The 19980-nt window shown below is 38.3% G+C and overlaps 1 protein-coding gene across 1 annotated transcript; it reads right to left on the bottom strand.

Moving 5' to 3' along the window:
* Positions 1–1588: 1588 nt before the first annotated feature.
* LOC117432094 (mannan-binding lectin serine protease 2-like) lies at positions 1589–12477 on the bottom strand. The gene is made up of 11 exons (XM_034053553.3): positions 12374–12477; positions 11184–11400; positions 10810–10987; positions 8587–8718; positions 6731–6927; positions 5518–5665; positions 5165–5283; positions 4799–4877; positions 3938–4063; positions 3726–3800; positions 1589–3307 (listed from the first exon to the last, which is right to left on the bottom strand). The coding sequence occupies exons 1-11, from the start codon at positions 12379–12381 to the stop codon at positions 2520–2522; spliced, it is 2067 nt and encodes a 688-aa protein (XP_033909444.3). The 5' UTR covers positions 12382–12477; the 3' UTR covers positions 1589–2519.
* Positions 12478–19980: the final 7503 nt, after the last annotated feature.

Here is a 19980-nt window from a genome sequence, read left to right as displayed (position 1 = left end):
GGTGCACAGGGTGATGTCCTGGCCCTGCGGCATCGCCGGAATTCTGTGGGGATTCCGAAGGGAGCATCGCATTGGCGCTTCCGTGGGTTAGGGAGGCAAAACTGGCAGGGAAGTCATTTTTAGAGATCTCGCTAAATGAACAGGAATGACGGTTTGGCGTACCATGCTCACAAAACATATTATGTAAAGATACCTGTAAATCAATTTGAGATACAGTATGTCTAAATTGTTATCTTCAAAAGTGCTGATTTACAGATATCTCAAATTCATTTAAAGATATATGCATGTCCTCTTACACTGAAGGTCCCTGGTAATGCAAATCATGGTGTGCATAGTTCCTGTCTGAATGCAATTCTTACTGCCAAGCAAGCTGCTTATCGACAGGTAGTTGTCTTTCTGTGCAACGTGACAATACAGACAGCTCGAAACAGGGACAGCTGTTAAAGACTGAATACATACACTGGTTAACTCAAGATAATGGACATGGAGGCATATGTTTAACATTCTTTCTGGTCTTCTGGTTGCTTTCCCAAATCAAGGCATTTAGCAAACTACAGTATGCTCTTTTTAGAAATATGCATGCAGTATGTATATAGGTGAAGCTCTCCCTGTCAACATTGACAACAGACAACTCTTACAAAATGAGCATATCAATCAAAGCCAATACCAGTAATCCTGTAACAGTAAATTATATTAAACTGAAGAATAAATGCACTCTACCCTGACCATGGCTCCCAATGCTCCACTAAAGGCTTGAAAAGAGGTAATATTTACAAAAAGCGGCATTTCGCTTATACAACCGGTAATCATACATCAATTAGAGCCTACACGAATATAACAAAGTGCTCTGTACCCTGAAGTATTGTTCTAAATCAAATTGCTGGGAATGCCTAGATCCCAATGCAGTAAGATCAAGATTGCCTACTACTATATATTAAGGTGTAATTTCAAGGCTTAGTTGTCCTGCTTAAGGAAAAGGAATTGTTCAGGGTGTTCAACTAAATAACTAGGACTCAAGATTCTTAAGGGGGAACTGTCCCTCATTCTCCTCTGACAGCTATAATGTGAGCATGCCCCATGTTTTATATCCTAATGCATTGAGATAGACAATACTGGCAGTACTGGACGGTGTAATTAAAATAGAAAAGTGTATTTTATTTTTTCCAGATATGGTTGAGTAAGTTGTTTTATTCAAGTCTGCTTTCAGCAGATGTTCCAATCTGTCACCTGTCTGTTTCAATGACTCAGGTGTTTGTGTGTTTACTCTGCACTGATGTATTCTTCAACAGTGATAGATTAAACACATATGAAGCTAGGGAAGTAGACAGCAAGCAATATTTGAGTTCATTATCAGTCCCTGAGTACAAAGAGATACAACACAGCAATAGAGGTGTTATACAGAGTTTCTAAGCTGTGTGTTAAACTGTATTAACCAGGATAAGATCTGGGCTGTGCAATGGCCTGATCTAGATCAGCTAATAACACAGGGTACTACAATGCACTTGCTGTTTGTAATGTTTCTCTGATTGGAACTACTATTTAGGTAGTGCAAATAATTAAGTTTCTGGGAATAAAAAGCGATACAGAATGGGTGGATAGAGCCATTTTATTAGCCAACAAAATGAATGAGCTTAAGCCCTTCGTCAAGGGTCAGGAGACCCCTATTCTTTGAAGGGTCAAAACTGACACTTTGTATTTACCATTCTGCAACATATAAAACACTTCTTTCGATTCAACAAAGCATTATGTGGTACAAACAGTGTGCCACTGGTTGGGTATAAAAAAGCTGGTATAGAGTTTATTTGTTGGACCAGAGAAATGAGGACTGCACACCATGTCACCCCCAAAATTGGTAATTATGCATAAAGTGCCTTTTTCGTATTGCATGCTGATTTTGATGTGTAATAAAGCATTAGTATTACTCTGCCTAATTGTTGTATTGAGCGAATCACTCTGGGTTATTCCACACCAGTGAAGCGTGAGCCAGTAACAGCATGGTTGTGGATGAGGCTTTGAGGAATATGTCTGAAGCTTATCTCAGTTAGAGAAAGACAGGTCTGGCCACAACATGCAGGAAAGGATATATATGAAACATGTATGAAAAAGCAATTTTTTTGTCTTGCTAAAAATCTGAAAGGTTACATGTTTCAGAGTACTTTTTAGCAGTAGTACAGGACCCTATTCACCAAACTTTAATTTACACCTTACTCTGAGATTAAATCCTGTTTCATTGAGAATTTCTGTTTTACAGCTCTCTAATAATCGACTTTAAAAGAAGCGCAAAGTAAAGTTTTTTGAAAACACCCATTCTATAATATAGAGAGGAGCCTAATTCAATTAATGTTGCAGTTGAAAATAATTCAAATTTTGAATACGATTTTTATGATTAATGTATTTGTATTTATTTAGCATTTTACTTACTGCATTCATTGATCAATGTTCCCCTCCAGATTAAAAACGTATCTGGATATATAATTCCTATTAGAAGACACTAGTGTTATATACAAGATGATTCAAATTTAACGGTTCTTTGAAATAATATCCTCAATCCATGGGAGGTAATTGGTCACTTTGGTGTATAACCCATACTGCCCAGCCTTTGCACACTCTAATCCCCAGGAGACTATGCCTCCAAGGAACCAGTTGCTTCTTTCCTGGTCATAAAAAACAAAAGGGCCACCACTGTCGCCAGAGCAGGCATCTTTTTTGCCAGCCTTGAATCCGGCACATATCATGTTGTTGGTGACAATAAGAGGCTGCCCATTCTCTGACACTTTACCTTGATAGGCAGCTTTGCATGTTTCAAAGTCAACCACTGGCAAGTCCACATACTTTAGTGAAAGAGAACCCCGTCCTAAACCTGAAGCTCGTGTCACACCCCATCCAGACACTATGCCATACTCTTCAGGTTTGACAACAAACCTGTCTTCTTTACCTGGCAAGCAGATAGGCATGATTTTTTCACTGATGGGCACTCTGTGTTCCAGCTTGATCAACGCAATATCGTTATCGTAGTTGATATTGTCGTCCTTGTAGTCTTTGTGAATGAAGATTTTCTCAGTCACACCCAGTACAGCGTTACTGTCCCCCCTGTGAATGGTTCCCATTTTCACCCTCACGTTGGCGGCGTCTCCGTGGTTGTGTAGCACGTGCGCGGCAGTCAGGACCCAGTTGTCGTAAAGGAGTGTGGCTCCTCCTTTAAAATCTCCCCCCACCTCCATCAGGACTTGCCACGGGAACTGTTTCTCCAGCGCCTGTTGTCCCCCAATAATTCGTCCCAGTGATCTAACTGTTGGAGACCCACAAGCTGGGGGGAAAAGAAACCTAAAGTTTCAACTACTGGAAGGTGTTGCAAATAAAATAGTAAGAAGGAATGCAACTGCATCATAGACAAATATTCAAGTAAGTTCACCCTTGGATATTTTCCTTTAATTTGGTTGATTTATTAACCAATGTATTTAAGGAGGTTAGTTACCCAAAAACCTTGCTTTCAAAGCAGCCTTGTCATTTTGATACCTCAAGAAGTTTACAGTGGCAAACCACTACTAAAGGAGGAAGAAGCTTGCATCCCTACAACTACAACTGCTTGATGGAAATGCCAAGATACATTTAACAAGGTCTGTTTGTTGAGAGATCACAAGAGACTATGGAGTAAATGTGGTAATAGACACCAATTGTGGGACACCTTGCAGTTTGGATGATACAAAACAGAATGGATTACTCACATGGTTCACACTGCGGCAATGCATTGCTTCCCTCTGAGTCCCTCCAGTAGCCATCTTGGGCACACGTGTACTTTCCTGCAAGTGTATAACTCATATTATCAACAGCAAGACAAAAAGGAGCTTGTAAGGAAACGTTTATTTTTAAATCTTGGTTTCTGCATGTGGCTGTGCTGAGTTAAGTTGTTTTTAAGCATCTACACCGCTGTCCTTACCGTCTCCATTCCCTTTCATGACATAGAAAGGGCCATTACAGCCATAATGTGCAACAGACTGGTAGGTCGTGGTGGTGAAGTCAAGTGTGCCATTGAAGATGCTATCTGGACGTGTGCAGTCGACCACTGAAACAAAACCGAGATCTTTATATGAGTATTCTCATGTCCAGAGTACACAGGTCCAGAGTATCACTCCAACCTGCTGACCCGCTATGTCCTTGCTCGCAAGCTGAGGTCCTCTGACTCTGGCTTGCTTGTCATACCTAGGGCTTCTTCATTTTTTTATTTTCCATCTCTCTCCCTCCCTTTACACCTTAATTAATAGTTGTTAAGCCTTAACTGAATGGCAGATAACTCTACAGTTAATCAAGATATGATGGTAAAAAGAAACAGCTTCCTTTGGTAATTAGTGTTTGATTAAGAAAGCGAATCAGCTCAAAATGTGTTTAAAGGCACATCACGTGATCAAACTATAAAAATGATGAAAACTAGAAGCCCTAGTGATACCCAAGCAAAAGTGCACCACACTCGGGGAGCGCTCTTTTAGCTTCATGGCCCCGACTCTCTGGAACTCTCTCCCAGCTTTAGTGCGTGCAGCTCCCACAGTCGCTCGCTTCAAATCAACTCTCAAGACCCGCTTGTTCTCTCTTGCTTTCAATGCTCTTTAGCCTATATCTGTTGTTAGCTGCTGTCTAAATTGCTATTTCAGGGTTTTCACTCCATCTGATTTGTATGATTCTGCATGACACACGCATCCACAATGTTTAGAATCCATATCCTAGCTTTGTACTTAATGTATTTGCATTGATTTTTACTGTTTGTATTGAATAAATAAAAATAAATAAAAACGGTGTCACTCACAGCTGCATCTGGCCATCGGTTTGTCCCAGGTTCCATCTTTCTTGCAAACTGCTTCGTACGATGACAGTCCTACATTCCCCTAGAGTAAACATAAGCTTCATGCTCATACCACTGAGAAGACTGATAGCAAGACATTGCGTTCATAGGTAAGGGGAATAAATAAAAAACAATGGAAAGAGGACTGTGATAGATGTTTAGATCGTTAAAATAGGAGATTACATTTCATTGTATGTTTATCTTCCTGTACCTTTCCCTTTACTTTGTTTATGTCTGTGATGCTTTCACTAATGTACTTTTATTAATTTGTATTGGAAACTGGCTCTTGGTACTGTAAAAGTAATCAGGAAAAACAAGATAAATGTTTACCTGCAGTAACTCGTATCCAAGCTCACAAGTTAGCCTAATGCGATCTTTGAAGATGAATCTTGTGTTGGACGGGGAGATTTGACCATGGGGAGGCGCTACAGGATCAGGACAAGGCATAGCTGTGGGGAATGATAGGGAAGATTAGCATGCTGTGGTTCTGTGGAGGTAAAGATATGTACTAATGCAGCTAAGAAAAAACAAAACGAATTGCAATCATTTTCCTTCCATATAAATCCCTTTAATATGCAAAGTGATAGTAACTCACCAAAATACAAATTCCTATTCCACTATCATGCATTGCATTTGGGTATGTTCAAATCCAGTGACACAGACTCTATTGTTTAGAGAAGTACCTGTGGTTGTGTACATGATTTTCCATCCAGTGTTGGTCCCTGAGGAGTCAGTTGTAAAAGTAACATCCACCTCATTGCTTCCTGTCTCCATTTTCGACGGCAGTGATGTTCCACACAACGGCCCATACTCCTTTTTCTGTGCTTTAATCTTCAAAAGAGAATAACCACATTTACTGCATGGACCATAATTTTTTTATATATATTGGTGAACTTGTGAGCCCTAAAAATTATTACAGTTGTGTCACTTACAGTCAGTATTGCATGGACCTACATATGTGTCCTCCTAATTGCACCTTTTATAATAATGAAACAAACAAACTGATTTCAAATCTGCTTGTTCTAAAATAATATGTTTCTAAATTACAGTCCATGCATTACTCCCAGCAGTTGTAGAAAATGACTGGCCTGACACCACTAGAGTCACCGTGTACCATCCATCGATTTCAAGCCCTGCCATATTCAGCCCCTGCTCTGTTAATGGATAGCAAACACAGCAACAGGAAAAGGGTCAAATAAAGGTTGCATCACATAATGCCACAAAGCCTTGTAAATACAGCATAACATACAATTAGATGCATGAAAGGGTGCATTGTGTGCTCTGTGACAGAGAATGCTTCTAAACGATCACCCTGCGAAGTGTCAGTAGATTCAAAGGTCATTGTAACAGTTCTATTGCTATTGCGCTTGCAGTTATCCAAAGTGTTTTTTGGATTCATTGTTCCCATATTGAGTTATTAATATTTTTCTCCCTTAGATTGCTTTGAGCTTGTCTGATGTATTCTACCTGCCAGCCCTACCTATGCTACATATATATCAAACTATATATATGTACATTTTTGTACACTGCAGTTATACCTCCTTTCTAATATATATATATATATATATATATATATATATATATATATATATATATATATATATAGTTTTTGCTCAAAAGAGCCAACTTCCAAATGTTTCGGTATGTTTAACATAGCTTTGTCAAGGGAAAATGTGTTTGAAAACAAACAGTGGAAGTACTTACCTGCTTTTGATGCTATGGTAACTACACTCATTATTTAAATGGAATGAGCAAGACAGTTAGTCCCGGCACCTAGGATTCTTCAGACAAGCTCAAAGCCAGGTAAAGGTTGATACAATAGCGGGAGTGGGGGGGATTAAAGGCAATTTAAATGACATCTGAAGCTATTTATGCTTTAACCACAAATCTGCTAACCTTCAAAACGTCGTAAGGACATTTTACGTCTGGATGAGTTTCTACATCAAAGGAATGCACGAACTCCAGTACGATGCTGAAGCCCTCCTCCACCCTAATGTGGTAGTCACAGCTGGAAAGCTTGGGGTAGGAAGAGGGAAACTCCGGACTCATCAGCTCTCCAGATCGTCCGGTGAATACCTGCCCACTGCAGTTGACTAGAGGAAAATAAATAGATAAATAAATAGATACATATTAAATCGCGTGACACTGCTTGGATCGCTGAAAGCAACAGAAAATGTTATGAGGCAGTGTCAGTGATGATGTATGGTGTATGTTGGGCATGCCTCATATTAACTGGACAGCAAGGACCATTATAAGACAGATCTGACATTGAAAGAAACTTCCCTTTCAGACTGAGACGTTAAAATCAACTGCAGAGCTGATAGAGAAGTTAGGGTTCTGTCATCTTCTGCAGGATTAGCATTGCATTGTTGTTCAGTCACAGTAAAAGTGTTATGGTCTCTCAACAGACACCGCACCAGGCAAGACATTCATCATTTACTGTGCAGCACTCAACAGGCAGAACAAACCCTTCAGTAATAAGAACTGATGTAGTTTAATGCTAGTTGTCCCACAGGGGTGTATTGGGTACTTTGACTGGCGCTAGGTCATCAGCTCAGACTTATTGAATTGTTTGTGTTTGACTTTGGAACAGAATGGAACACAATGTGAATGTGAATTGGGCTGGGAGTATAATCCAAATTATTGAAAAGTCATACATTTCAGACGGTAAAACCATTTTTTATTGATGCAGTATACTTATATTTTGAAAGTAAACTATGTTAAGGTAACTTTGGAATTACATATGAACTAATAAATGTTTTCATATTGAGTTCCTTTAGACTTCCTATGAAAGGACACCAATTCATGTACATTCCACTAGGTTATTAGACCATCTATCAACAACAATTATTAGAATTAAAAAAGGTATTATTTTAATTAATAATATTTGTTTTCCCCAAAGGTTAAATATGATTTCTGGCTGTTATCCTGCTTTGATGTCTTCTAAATTGTAAAGGAAACCTAACAACTAATTTAGTAACTAGTTTTTCATTATTATTATTATTATTATTATTATTATTATTATTATTATTATTATTATTATTATTATTATTATTATTATTATTATTATTATTTCAGCATAACTATTTTAAACTTATATATCCATAGAACTATATAGTGTTTATGCATCAGAACATTTTCTTGTAAATAATTACAACAATTAAAAAAAAAAAAGAGTCTGTTGTGTTAACAATGATGAATTATCTATGGAAGTAACCAGGTGCTGTTACTGCTATGTATGAAAGCAAGGTATCAATTATCTTTGCCTTGACATCTTATTCCCCCGGGCACCCAAAGTAATTTAGTTGAACTCATGATGCATGTCAGAGATACTTGGACATGGGTACCTCCCATGAGCCTCAGCCAGGCTAGCACCAGGGCAGACGCATTATTCAACATCATCTTTTAAATCTTTGACAAACCTGGCTAAATGAACCATACGAGGATGTGCTTTGGGGACAGGAAAGTCAATTGAATTCTTCTGGAGTTTTTTGATTGGTGCAATTAAACCGCCTGCCAAGGTCGTTTAATCTTTATATGCAGAGCGCCATGCTTGAATGGAGTAAACCACACCAAAAACATGTTATAAACTAAAATGATTGAATGAATTATATAGTTGTTTCTGTCTGGTTTACTGTATGCACCACCTACTGCACAAAGCCAGATTTACTAATAATACAATCTCCTAATTGAATACTTGTGAAGGCACGGGGTAATGCAAAAAAGCAGTCTGATGTAGTACAGCCCCTTACCAGTGCATGTCCTCGTGTTGGAATGGAGAAAGTACCCCATTCTGCAGGTGCAGTAATAGCCCCCCACGTAATTGTGGCAATTATGGTCACAGAGAGGCTCTCCATCCTCTGTGATTGCACATTCATCAATATCTGGGAAAACAGGAACAATGATTAAACATTTCATGAACCACTGTTATAAACCATAAAAAGCAGCAAGTCAGTACAAGCTGTAAAACAGTTTACGGACTAAAATAAATGAAACTTGTGGAGCTGTTTATTGGTGGGCCATGTAGTCACTGCGATCTCAACAGATGTGCAGCCTTGTCAGGTGCGAGTGAGCAGACTTGCTGTAGGCTTGCTGCGGTGCCTGTATCTGGAGTATACAGAATGCCTTGTGTAACCCACAGCACACAGACAAAGCCCTCGAGGGGGTAGATTAGTGGGAGGTAATGCTTCTGGGTGCTCGTTAGAAGTGTAGAGGAGAACTGAGGGCTGGCAGGCTGGCCTTTTACTTAGAAGCAACGTCTCAGCAGCAGCAGGTGTAAAAGCATCATCATCATCATCATCATCATTATTGCACTGGCAGCTCATGTAATTCTTTCTGACAGCTTTGTCACTCACGGATCTGGGAGTGACAGACAGTACGCCCTTCTCTCAGGCACTGTAAATCCGGGTTGACAATGACAGGTTAATTGTCTGAACCCTTCACTGCTAATTATGGTAAGCCGGGAGGACAGCTTTTAAGAACTGCGGATCAACCCACGCCTGCGCGTTCCCGTGGACAGCTCTAAAATTCAATCTGCCAATCGTTGTTTTGTAACTGGACATTGCCTCAAAATTGGTTTATTTTTTTGGGGGGGTTGCATCAGTCAAGAATGAGTTAAACTCTACTTGCAGTGATAAGCCAAAATAATTCCTAGAAATCAAGTGACATTAGGAAAGATATCAGACCAGAAACATCTTTCATGGCATTGTTGTTATCGTTTGAAGCCAGAAATAAAGTCAAACGTGGCTTCTTGTCCTATTTTACATTTAGTTAAACAAGGATAATAATGAATGTTATGGCATAGCACCTCATTTTCAGTACTAGAAAGGTTAATATAACAGGCTCAAAGAACACATTGAATAGGTTGAAGGGACTATACCAGTGGTTCTCAAGGCTAGGGTCTGGGTTTCACTTAGTGGCAAAGGGTCTTAGCAACTGGGTTCCAACCATGTCATTCATAACAGGAAACAGGAAGAATGTCAAAGGGTCCAAGGGCACTCTGGGAAAAGTACAAGGAGCCACTAACTGAGGCCACATACAGTAATTATACCAACATTGCATTATTTTACACCTTATGCAGCGCTACCATTAATTACTATTATGATTATTTTTTTTTTGGCTACAGTCAATTCACTCATATTGTAATGAGCAGGGCAGCAGTGTGGAGTAGTGGTTAGGGCTCTGTACTCTTGACCGGAGGGTCGTGGGTTCAATCCCCGGTGGGGGACACTGCTGCTGTACCCTTGAGCAAGGTACTTTACCTAGATTGCTCCAGTAAAAACCCAACTGTATAAATGGGTAATTGTATGTAAAAATAATGTGATATCTTGTAACAATTGTAAGTCGCTCTAGATAAGGGCGTCTGCTAAGAAATAAATAATATATATATATATATATATATATATATAGTGTATGTGACTACTATATACCAATTTAGAGAACAACGTTAAGCCCATTCTAACAAACCCTTTTGCTAGCACGGGCTGAAGGATTTTGCTTTGTTTACCGCTATGCACATATATACGAATCACCCATGGAAAGGAGCCTGTCTATATGATTAGGCAGAGGCGGTGAAACTGCAAAGCGTAGGAAGTGCGGAGCTTAAACCTGTCATCAATGCAAGCAGGGAGGTAGGAAATGGAAGAACGCAGAGAAATCAATTTTCTGTTGTAATCTGTCTGACTCGACTGATTAGAGCCATCCAGTTACTAGCCCACAAGCATTTTCACACTTCCTTAATTTCAATTAACTTAACAGTAGTGTTTTGTCTTCAGTCTCCACTATAATATCCCCACGTTTTATTATAAATGCTTGTCAAAGAGAAATTGGAAACTTATAATAATGATTGAGCCAGAATAGAAAAGGAGTTGATAAGAGGCTGGTGGATAAACGCTTTTGAAATTGTATTAAGGTTTTCTGTTCTGCAATAGCACAGTGCGCTTTACAAACCACATAAACAAGGTTGAAGTGTCTACCTTCGGATGCAAAGAAAGCTGTAAAGCCGGTAAACCTCTTCTCGTTGGAATAGTCAGATCTGAAAATGACTGTCATGGTGTTGTCTGTTGAGTAGATTGCAGTAACCCCGGGGGCCTCCTCAGTGTCTATACCATTCTCTCCACAAAACCGTGCCGTTTCATTCCCTCCCGTGAGAATCTGAAAAGTTGTGTTTGTTTTATTTACTTGAAATCAAATATACAGACACAAGCACGTAGACACATTAATGAAAGCACCTCAGTGTTCTTAAAGTTAAAATCATAAAAATATGAATACATACTTATCTTTATACACTAACAGCACTTAAGGATATATTTTCCCTTAACTAGGGTTGAGACTTAAGAAGAAAAGTTACCTGAACGTAGTCATATTCACACAGGTAGGAAGGTTCTAGATTGAAGTTTGTGAAGTAAAGCTTAATCCTGTTCCCCACAGGAACTGTAATGTTCCATATCCGCTTGATATTATTGGGATAGGGGTTTGGAAATCCAGGTGTGGAAAAACTTCCATGTGAGGCTTTTAGGTCAATACTGAAAGCTAAATGCAGCACACTGACTGCAATTACCAGCAACCTGTGAAAAAGGAAATACAATTGCAGCACTTGAAATACTGGATAACATTGCAGCATACTTTAAAGCTAAAAGCATATGTGTCAAAGCACTTTATTTTAAAGGAACAAAAAAGAACCGAACAAAATAAACAGCTCAGATAATTAAACTAAAGTTGCAGTACAGTATTACATTTTACACTATATAATTCCTCTTCTGTTTACTGCATTCTTCCATAGGTTATTTAGCCTTCCGTGCACTCCACGTTGATTACAGGTGCTACAACATACAGCAGCAGGAGGTTATAAACAACATCTTGTTATAAGTCAGAAAGCAAAACCAAAATTAAAATGGAAGATTTTTAAAATTGTGTTGTTTTCAGATACCATTTTACAATTTTGACATGGGATTATAAATAAACAATCTTCTTAAATATGTAATAAAAATGGGTTTCTACTAAATGCTACTTTAGTAATGTATGTGCTACTGTTTATGACATATAATATGGTATCTTATTGAATTAAGTATACTTGATCATTTCATTATTAATGTCACACCTACAAAGGCTTTATATAGCAATACAGCTTTGGACAAAAGATTTGCAACATCTAGAATTTTAGGTTTGAGGCGTTATTTAAAGAAAAAAAACCTATATGAACATAATTTAGATCTTTTATTTAACATCATGTAATCAAAGAAACTAGAAAAAGTCACATAAGTCTACCGGAAGCCATAATATTAGTACAGTATTTAATGTTAGATTTCGTCACTTTTTAAAATGTTTTGTCAGTTTTTTGTTAAGTATATGGAAAACTACAAAGCAGTACGTAATTCAATATGTTAACGTAACATTATTCAGCAGGTTTCATTCGACTTTATGAAGCAAAATGAGTTAATTCTATAAGGTGGTGCAAAACTTTTGGTCATAGCTGTACATGGTTATCAGCATTTTAAAAGTGAATCCTACAGGCATTAAAACAATGTATTGTGCTCTTACCTCATCATGCTCTTCTTTCACAGCACTTATAAACTAATGTAGTTCAGTAAATACAAACTGAAGAGACAGCTAATCTTTGACCTCTGTGTACGTCAGGTTACTGAACCCTAGTATTGATCTGCCTTTGAAGTGAAAGTGCAGGAAGATGCTGAGCAGATCAAAACAAGTATTTTCTTTTTGTTTTTTTTAATTGTTTTAATTGAAAATAACACAGGGAGTAGGGAGCAGTTTAAACTCCCCATCCTTTGCCACACTTTTTGAGAAGGTGGTGATTCTCAGAAGTGAACCGCATCAGAAATCTGGATGGTTTGCTTGTGAAATTAATGTTTGATTAAACCCATGGCTATCAGTCCGTGCAAACAAAGTTGGTCTGTTTAATCATTTTCCTATAAACAGTGATTATTTCAGCTCAACACGACCTACAAAGTGGCTATGCAACTGTTTATCGAAATTAGTCACAACAAAAAATGATATTTCACTATTGCTGTGATTCTTTTTTATTTCAGGGTGAAATTTTGCACAGGATTAATTTACTGAATGAAGTCAGCAGAAATGTAGCCATAATACGCAAAAATCGTGATGTTTAACTGTGCTTTATAGTTTATTTGTATTTAAAGTTTATTTGTATTTACAATATTGATAGCTTTACACTTTTTACAATATTGATAGGCTTATCATAGTTAAAGCATAATGGTACATGTTTTTATATTGTGAATCCTTTTTTGCAGGCTACAAGTTAAAGCTTAGCTCTAATGGGGGTCTGAGAAACCTTTATAATTGGCAATTGTGCCTTTCTTGACAATTGTACCACTTGTAAAACCAAGAAGAATTAGTTTGAAGGTTCTTATAGGCTGTGATTGTAATAAGATTAACCAGATATTTCTCTGATTAGGCATCATTAATTCTTCTCTGAGGGTTTCCATATTGTACCAAACAAGTTCTGTGTGGTTTAAGCCACTTGCTTGCAAGACTTTGATCACTCAATGACATACTTGCTGTCCTGCTGTAAGCGTGGCAGGTTTTTCAGAAACTTCCAATCAACACTCCTTACCGGGCCCTTAAAAGCTTAAATATACCGTACCAGCCTTCTAAGAGCTAATCTGTAAGACAGAGCCACAGTTCATGTTGAGAAGCAATCAGGCTTTTTTGATGAATGGGACCAGATTACGCTGTTGAAAAACAAAAGGGTACCAGTAAACTAACAGGTGCGTGCTGCTTTACCAGAGCCAATCCCAGCAGCGTTATGAATTTTAAATGAATTGGAAATGCGAACGCATCCGAACTGACATAAACAACCCAATAAATATGAAATGAAATGATTTCCTGCCGCTATTAAAACGGACGGAGGATTATACATGCTAATGGTAAATTTGTCATCCTAATACTAAACAATTATTTCAGCTAAGTGGGTCTTTAAACTACATCCTAGTTCTCAAGTGCTCGTTGAGAGTTATAATTATAAGGTAGCCCGGAAGGCTATTTCGTTAGCAAATGTAAGCATTGATTGTGTTTTTCAAAGGTGCATCGAGATATGTGTGTGGCTGATTGTAAGAGGGTAGAGGTCAGTCACTGACTGCTAAACCAAAACCAAAACAAGATATTATTACTGTATATACTTTCCAATATTCTAGCTATTTTGAAGCGAAAAGAACAGCACGTTTTTACTTAAATTTTACAAGTACACTATAAATAAGGGAAGCTACTGCTTCTTGGTACAGTACCTTATTACTTCCAATATGAGACTTTATTGACCTTCAGCACAGGAAGTGAGATTGTAACAGGAAGCAGCAGTGCAAGTGTCTTAATCTAAAGCATAGTACTTGAAAAAAGATCTGTTTAAAATGGGTTTTGAAGCCTTATCATTCGTTTAAGAAACTGGTTTCAGAACCTGAGAACAAAATGATAAGATTTGATTCATATAGCTCTAATTTATGGAAGTTCTTCTACAAATAGCCTATATATTGTGATTCTTCTTAAGTAAGGAAAGAAATCATCATGAGTGAAATCTGTTCTGTTCTGTTCTTCTACCTGAGTGCTTTTAATTATGTGTTGCCATGATATCACATTCGCGGAGTTAGTACTTTGAAATAAAACATGACATTTCTACTTTGATGAATAACAGATTCATGCTCAAAGTTAGCTGTGAACCTAATACAAAGGCGTGCAAGACTGCCAGTTCACACTTCAGAGCGCTGGTGTGTAATTAAATGTAACATCTTAGAGAAGTACGAGAAATTGAAAGGACGCAATGATTCATGAATCAGTGTAAAGACGATTAACTCAAACAAAGAGCAAATCTAATGACGCCCACTGGTTGTTTTTTAAATGTCTTTGCAATTATTCAATGATAATTATTATTTGGATAAATGTGTTCGATTCCCATTTTTGTCTTATGAGAAGAAATAAGGAACTAAAAAATAAAAATCTCACAGTTTATCTAATTTCTATATAACTCAAAATATAAATGTTCTACAGTTAAAAAGTACCAGAGACCGGTTCCTACCAACCTATAACCCCTCGAACAAGTAAAGGGCTGTGGTCTGGATTAAATAAAAATGATAGTGGTGCCATAGCAACAACAAATGCTCAGTTCCTTTGATGAACAGTTCATTTAGATTTAATTTTATATAGTGTACCATTAATTTTAAGTATTGCATTTAGGACGCTGTCACCACAGGAGGGCCTTATTCAGTAGTCAGCTATTCTATTACAGTATTATTAATATTCCTGAGTTTGCTTTGAAATTAAGCCAATTGAGTTTTAGCTGTAAGTAAAAAAAAAAAATCCACACTTTGTGACTGTGACGATAACAGGACATAGTTTTATCAAGCTAACGTCACAAAGGCCCCCATTCACAGCACAGCACACAGACTGGCACTGGATGAAGTCCTTTGAAGGTTCAGAGTCGAGGACCTTAAAAAAGAGTAGGATGCATTTGTGCACTGAAAGACAACTGCCTCCATCACTAGTATAAAACCTTGACTCCTTCTCGGATAAAGAAAATGTGTACACTAAATGCTGTTATCCCTTAAATAAATCACTTTACGACTTACTAACGAACCAGAATTACTTTTACATTGATAGACCAAGGAGTACATATTTGTTGTGTGTGTTGCACCTCAGAGGTAGAGAACCTGGTGATATCTTTTCAAATTTGATCAAGACGGGAGAGACAATACATAAAGTCAAGGCACATCTGATAATGTGTCACCCTGGACTCCGGGAAATAATGTTCAGTCGAGCGTGCAGCTGAATTCAAAAGACAAACATGACACACACACTCACAGACCTATCCATGACCCCCGGGGGCTGTTTCGATCTGAACACAAACATCTCAGCTCTAATGCTTGCTGCTCCATAGAAAAATGAGGTCCTTCCACACAAGAAGGCAGCGATTGCATTTCCTCATTAAACAAAGAGCAGCCTGCTTGACATCAAAAGGCAGAGGCTGGGATTGCGGTCCGGCTGACACCCTCCAGACTCCAGTTCAGCGAGTAATGGAAATGATCAATGTCAATGTGAGACGAGAAACTAGAAATGGGGTGCTACTGTCTTTGCCGCTCTAACTTTTTAAGGATCACTCAAGCGGAAAACTAGCTCTTGTCCCTGTGGCAACATGAAGCAACCTTTTGTAAAATTGACTGCCGTCACCTGATGCTTTGGTGTCACTTTGTCAGGGACTCATTTGAAAACAAAGGGATTTTTTTTTATCTCTGTGCAGCTTGATTAGGTTCTGAATAAGATAATAAGGAATGTAGAGCCAGTTGCCCCTTCCTGGAATCAATGTTGTATTGGTAATTGTACTGTATTCCTTTTCTAAATGTAATGAGGATAAAACACACACATACTGTACACCCCGGTCTACCTATTAAAGTGAAAGCTTCAGTTATTTATTTCTCTATTCGTATACCAGTGTAAAGTATAATCAGTGCATATTATTACAATTATTTAAAAAGAAAAAGCTACACAATACACACCTCTTTCAATAAAAAACACTCATTAAAATATTTCAATATCACTTTGTTTTGACTATGTCATTTAATCCTAAATCCCATCATTAATCTAATCCTGAACTCACTGAAACCCTGCATGCTATAAAAAGTGCATGGTGAAATGCATTGAATTTTCTTCAATTTACAGAATTATTCCAGATAGAGAGAAAGGATATGTCCATTGGAATCCTTTTTTCTTCTCCCAAATATGGAATTGCTGTATTTTGGCAACCTTCCTTATTTGTTCTTGTTTTGGGGAGTACCTTTTTGCATTATAACTGCTTGTCAAAGTGTTTAGAGAGGGGACGGGCAGTAGGGTTTTCCAGCATTGTGTGGTGTCTTGTATCTTTTTTGTTTTATTATGCATTCGGCTTTTGGGTGACCGTCTGACAACACGCATCAATTAGAGTCACCCATTTAGCTGGACAGCATTTCCAGTTAACCCATGCTGTGCCACTCTCCTATACTGGATCCATGAGACAGGGGAATGACATGGAGTTAAAGACAGTACAGAGAGCATGGGAGGGGGACTGTAACACCCGAAGACCAGCATGGAGCAGAGCAGCTCTAGGGCATTTTACTATCAGAGACAATCCAAACTTAGAAATGAAAAGTTGAACGGTGGCTGTTAAAATCAAGGACAGGAAGATTCCATCTGATTTGCATGTGTACCACTTCCTGTCATGATGCGTGTTCAAAGTCCCCATCTCATTAATTGCTTTCATTTCAAGTCTGAAGCAGGGATAAACTTATCACTGAGAATATGCAAGACTTTGATAATAGATAACTATCTACTTTGCATGCAAGGATCTAAAAGCTGGCTCTCAGGGGATCCCAGAGTGGCTCACCTGGTGAAGGCACAGCCGATTGGTGTGCAGGGTGTCATTCAGTCAGGGGAGCACAGGATCGTGTCCTGGCTGTACCAAGCTGCCATAATGGTTTTGGAGATTCTTGGAGGTTTAAAATGTGCATGTAATCTTAACAGCTCATTAACTGTGTAGGTTGTACCTGTTAAAACAAGAGCTATAAAAGCTTTGTGCTTAAACCATGTTTCATGTTAATGGGAGTCTCTGTCGAATATAAAAGTCCTGGCACTGTACTGTGGTGCCGTGCAATTCTCTGCCAGTAACCCCGCCAGATAGACTGTAGCAACTTGTAAGGCAATCATTCAAAACAGTGATTTTGTCAGTTGACTCAAGTACTCCAGACGCAGGTCTTGCTGTACAATCAGAAACCAGGACCTCAATTAAGGTTTGATTCAATCCTGGATGGGATATTGAACCCTCAGCTCTTCAAATACAAAAGCACCTGTCCCAGGGTAACATGCCTTTAACAAGTACAAACATTACCCATTGCTCCACCCTGAGTTAGATAATGAATTCTTGCAGCAGACTAGACTATATCATGTTTTTAAACCATTTCATTGATTGAGGCACAAATAGCGTACTTCAGAACAGAAGCTTGCTATTACTTCCAACAAGCTCCATGTCTATTACTGCTCGAGTCGTGTGTTTTTTTGTAGTCGGGAGCAGAAGCCAAATTGTATTTAATACAGTACAAAGTAAAAGGGGTTTTGATAGTTGCTATTGTTAGTATTAAAGTACAGGGTGATTCAAATGTTGCTCGTTCATGGATATGAAAAAGTTTGCACTGTTAGGCTATTTAATTCAGCAGCAAGCACCAGCAGACCACCATGCCATTTTCTTTCTTTCTTGTTGCATTGCCCTGCTGTGCATGTTTTTGTTACTGTACATACAAGGGCCAGTCAGTTCTATGATGCCACCCGTAATCAAGATAACCCTTTCAGTCCTGGATTATTTTTGTCGAAATTAAGTTAATGATTAAAGAAGGAGCTCCTTTATTGAGTATACCTGAGAATAAACACATTTCTTTAAATATTTATTGATACACTTCCTCAGACTGGGACTTAGAAGTCCTGTGAGGTTTCAGCGTGATTTCCTCGGCATATGTTAACATACTGCACTAAGATAAGGGTTGAAAGGGTTAAATGTAGTCTGGCCTATAATAACATAAGCCTTCCAGTTGGATATAGCAGTAAGCATGCCTAATGATCTTCAGTTCATCGGGAGTGCTGTGGTAAAGCTAATAAAAATTGTGCAAAAATATTTGAGCACACTAGCATTAAAAAAAAAGGTGCCACCAAAACTATGAAATATTATTCATATAATATGTATGAGCAGGAAACAATGATGTGTCTTTTGATACAATACTAGGAGGAGGAGGCCATAGTCTTGTTATGACTGTACATGTTTGATCTAACCATTTAATATGGACTTTTCCTGGTAAATCGTTACTTATCTCTTTGCGATCTAGAGTATCCCGGTACCTTTGATCCACAGCAGAACTGTGCTCGGTAGGTATTTTTCATATGTAGAAATCTGTAGTAGTATGTAGATGCAGATCCTGTAAATATTAACTATTATATTACTTTTATTTGTATTATTGTTTTTGATTGTTTGAACTGTTTTGTCCTGAATGATTTATTGATTTTATAACATTGTTTATCTTGCCAGGGCCCCCTTGTATATGAGATATATGCTGTATACATCTCAAGGGTTCTATCCTGGTTAAATAAATACATTTGAAAATTTGAAATTTGATGCCCGAATTTGTTCAGGATTGTCCAGGAGCATACAGTACCTTTCAAATAGCGCTAGGACAGATTTTCTAATCTTTAAACAAACACTGCTTGAAATATATTGAAGTGTCAAAACTGACAGTGCTCGTTCCTATAACAGATTTTATAAACGACTGTATGAAAATCACAGATTTTGCCTAGTATTAGAAGAGAAAGCAAGGCTGTTGTCAAAATGAGGAGTTAGGGCAGAGCTAAAAATGAAACCGCATTTACTTACCAGCTGCTTTTAAAAGCAAGGCTAATAACAGAAAATTGCACTTGATGAATTGATGTTGAATCTTGCACTGAAGTTAATCCTCACTCTGAGAAGCCCATTACTCTTTCAATTTAGGCTTTGGCGCCTGTTAACATGGATTAGGATCTGTCTCCTGGTGCTCCCGTGCCTCTGTCTGGTACAGCCGAGCCCTGCCATGGTCCAATTGGGATCCCAGGTGCACCGCTGTGAACCTGTAATGAGAGAGAATGGGATGCAATAATAAGACGGGAGCAGCTGCTGTCTCTATTTCAAACACATTTCAGAAGGACAGCTTTACACCTGAACCTACATGCCACTCTATGAACTAAACAAGCAGGGCCCTGCTAACGCTTGCAGCAGGAGGAGGTTACGAATGTTGTTTACAAGGATTAGTATAATGTTTTGGCAGGAGAAGAACCTCATTCTGTGGGAAAGATCTTGTTTTGTTAGCATCAGTCTGGAAGACCTGTTGTTTTCAGTTTGCCCCACATACTTTTGCATTTCCTAGTTGTAGGAATCGTGGGGGTCACGTGATCACGTCACTTGGAAATTCCAGCAATGGCCAGCACTGGGATGAGCTGGTAGTTGTTGGTTTTCAACAGGTCACGGTGATTCAAGAGCCTGTAATACTGGTTCAAGAGAAAAACTCTTTCACTGTAGATATTTTAAAGTCAATTGAGTAGCATTTATTGTTTGAATTCAAAACATCATAACAATTAAT

Source organism: Acipenser ruthenus, chromosome 27 (assembly GCF_902713425.1).
Source record: "Acipenser ruthenus chromosome 27, fAciRut3.2 maternal haplotype, whole genome shotgun sequence".
Classification (NCBI taxonomy): Eukaryota; Metazoa; Chordata; class Actinopteri; order Acipenseriformes; family Acipenseridae; genus Acipenser; species Acipenser ruthenus.
The sequence above is the reverse complement of the archived record's forward strand: the minus strand, read 5'-3'. Positions and strand labels throughout refer to the sequence as shown.

Bases quoted from the DNA above. Each gene is read 5' to 3' on its own strand.
- LOC117432094 (XM_034053553.3), bottom strand. The intron at 6,928-8,586 runs GTAAGGGGCTGT...ATTTTCCTCTAG, and splicing joins CAACACGAGGACATGCACTG to TCAACTGCAGTGGGCAGGTA. The intron at 3,308-3,725 runs GTGAGTAATCCA...TTTTCCCCCCAG, and splicing joins ATTGCCGCAGTGTGAACCAT to CTTGTGGGTCTCCAACAGTT.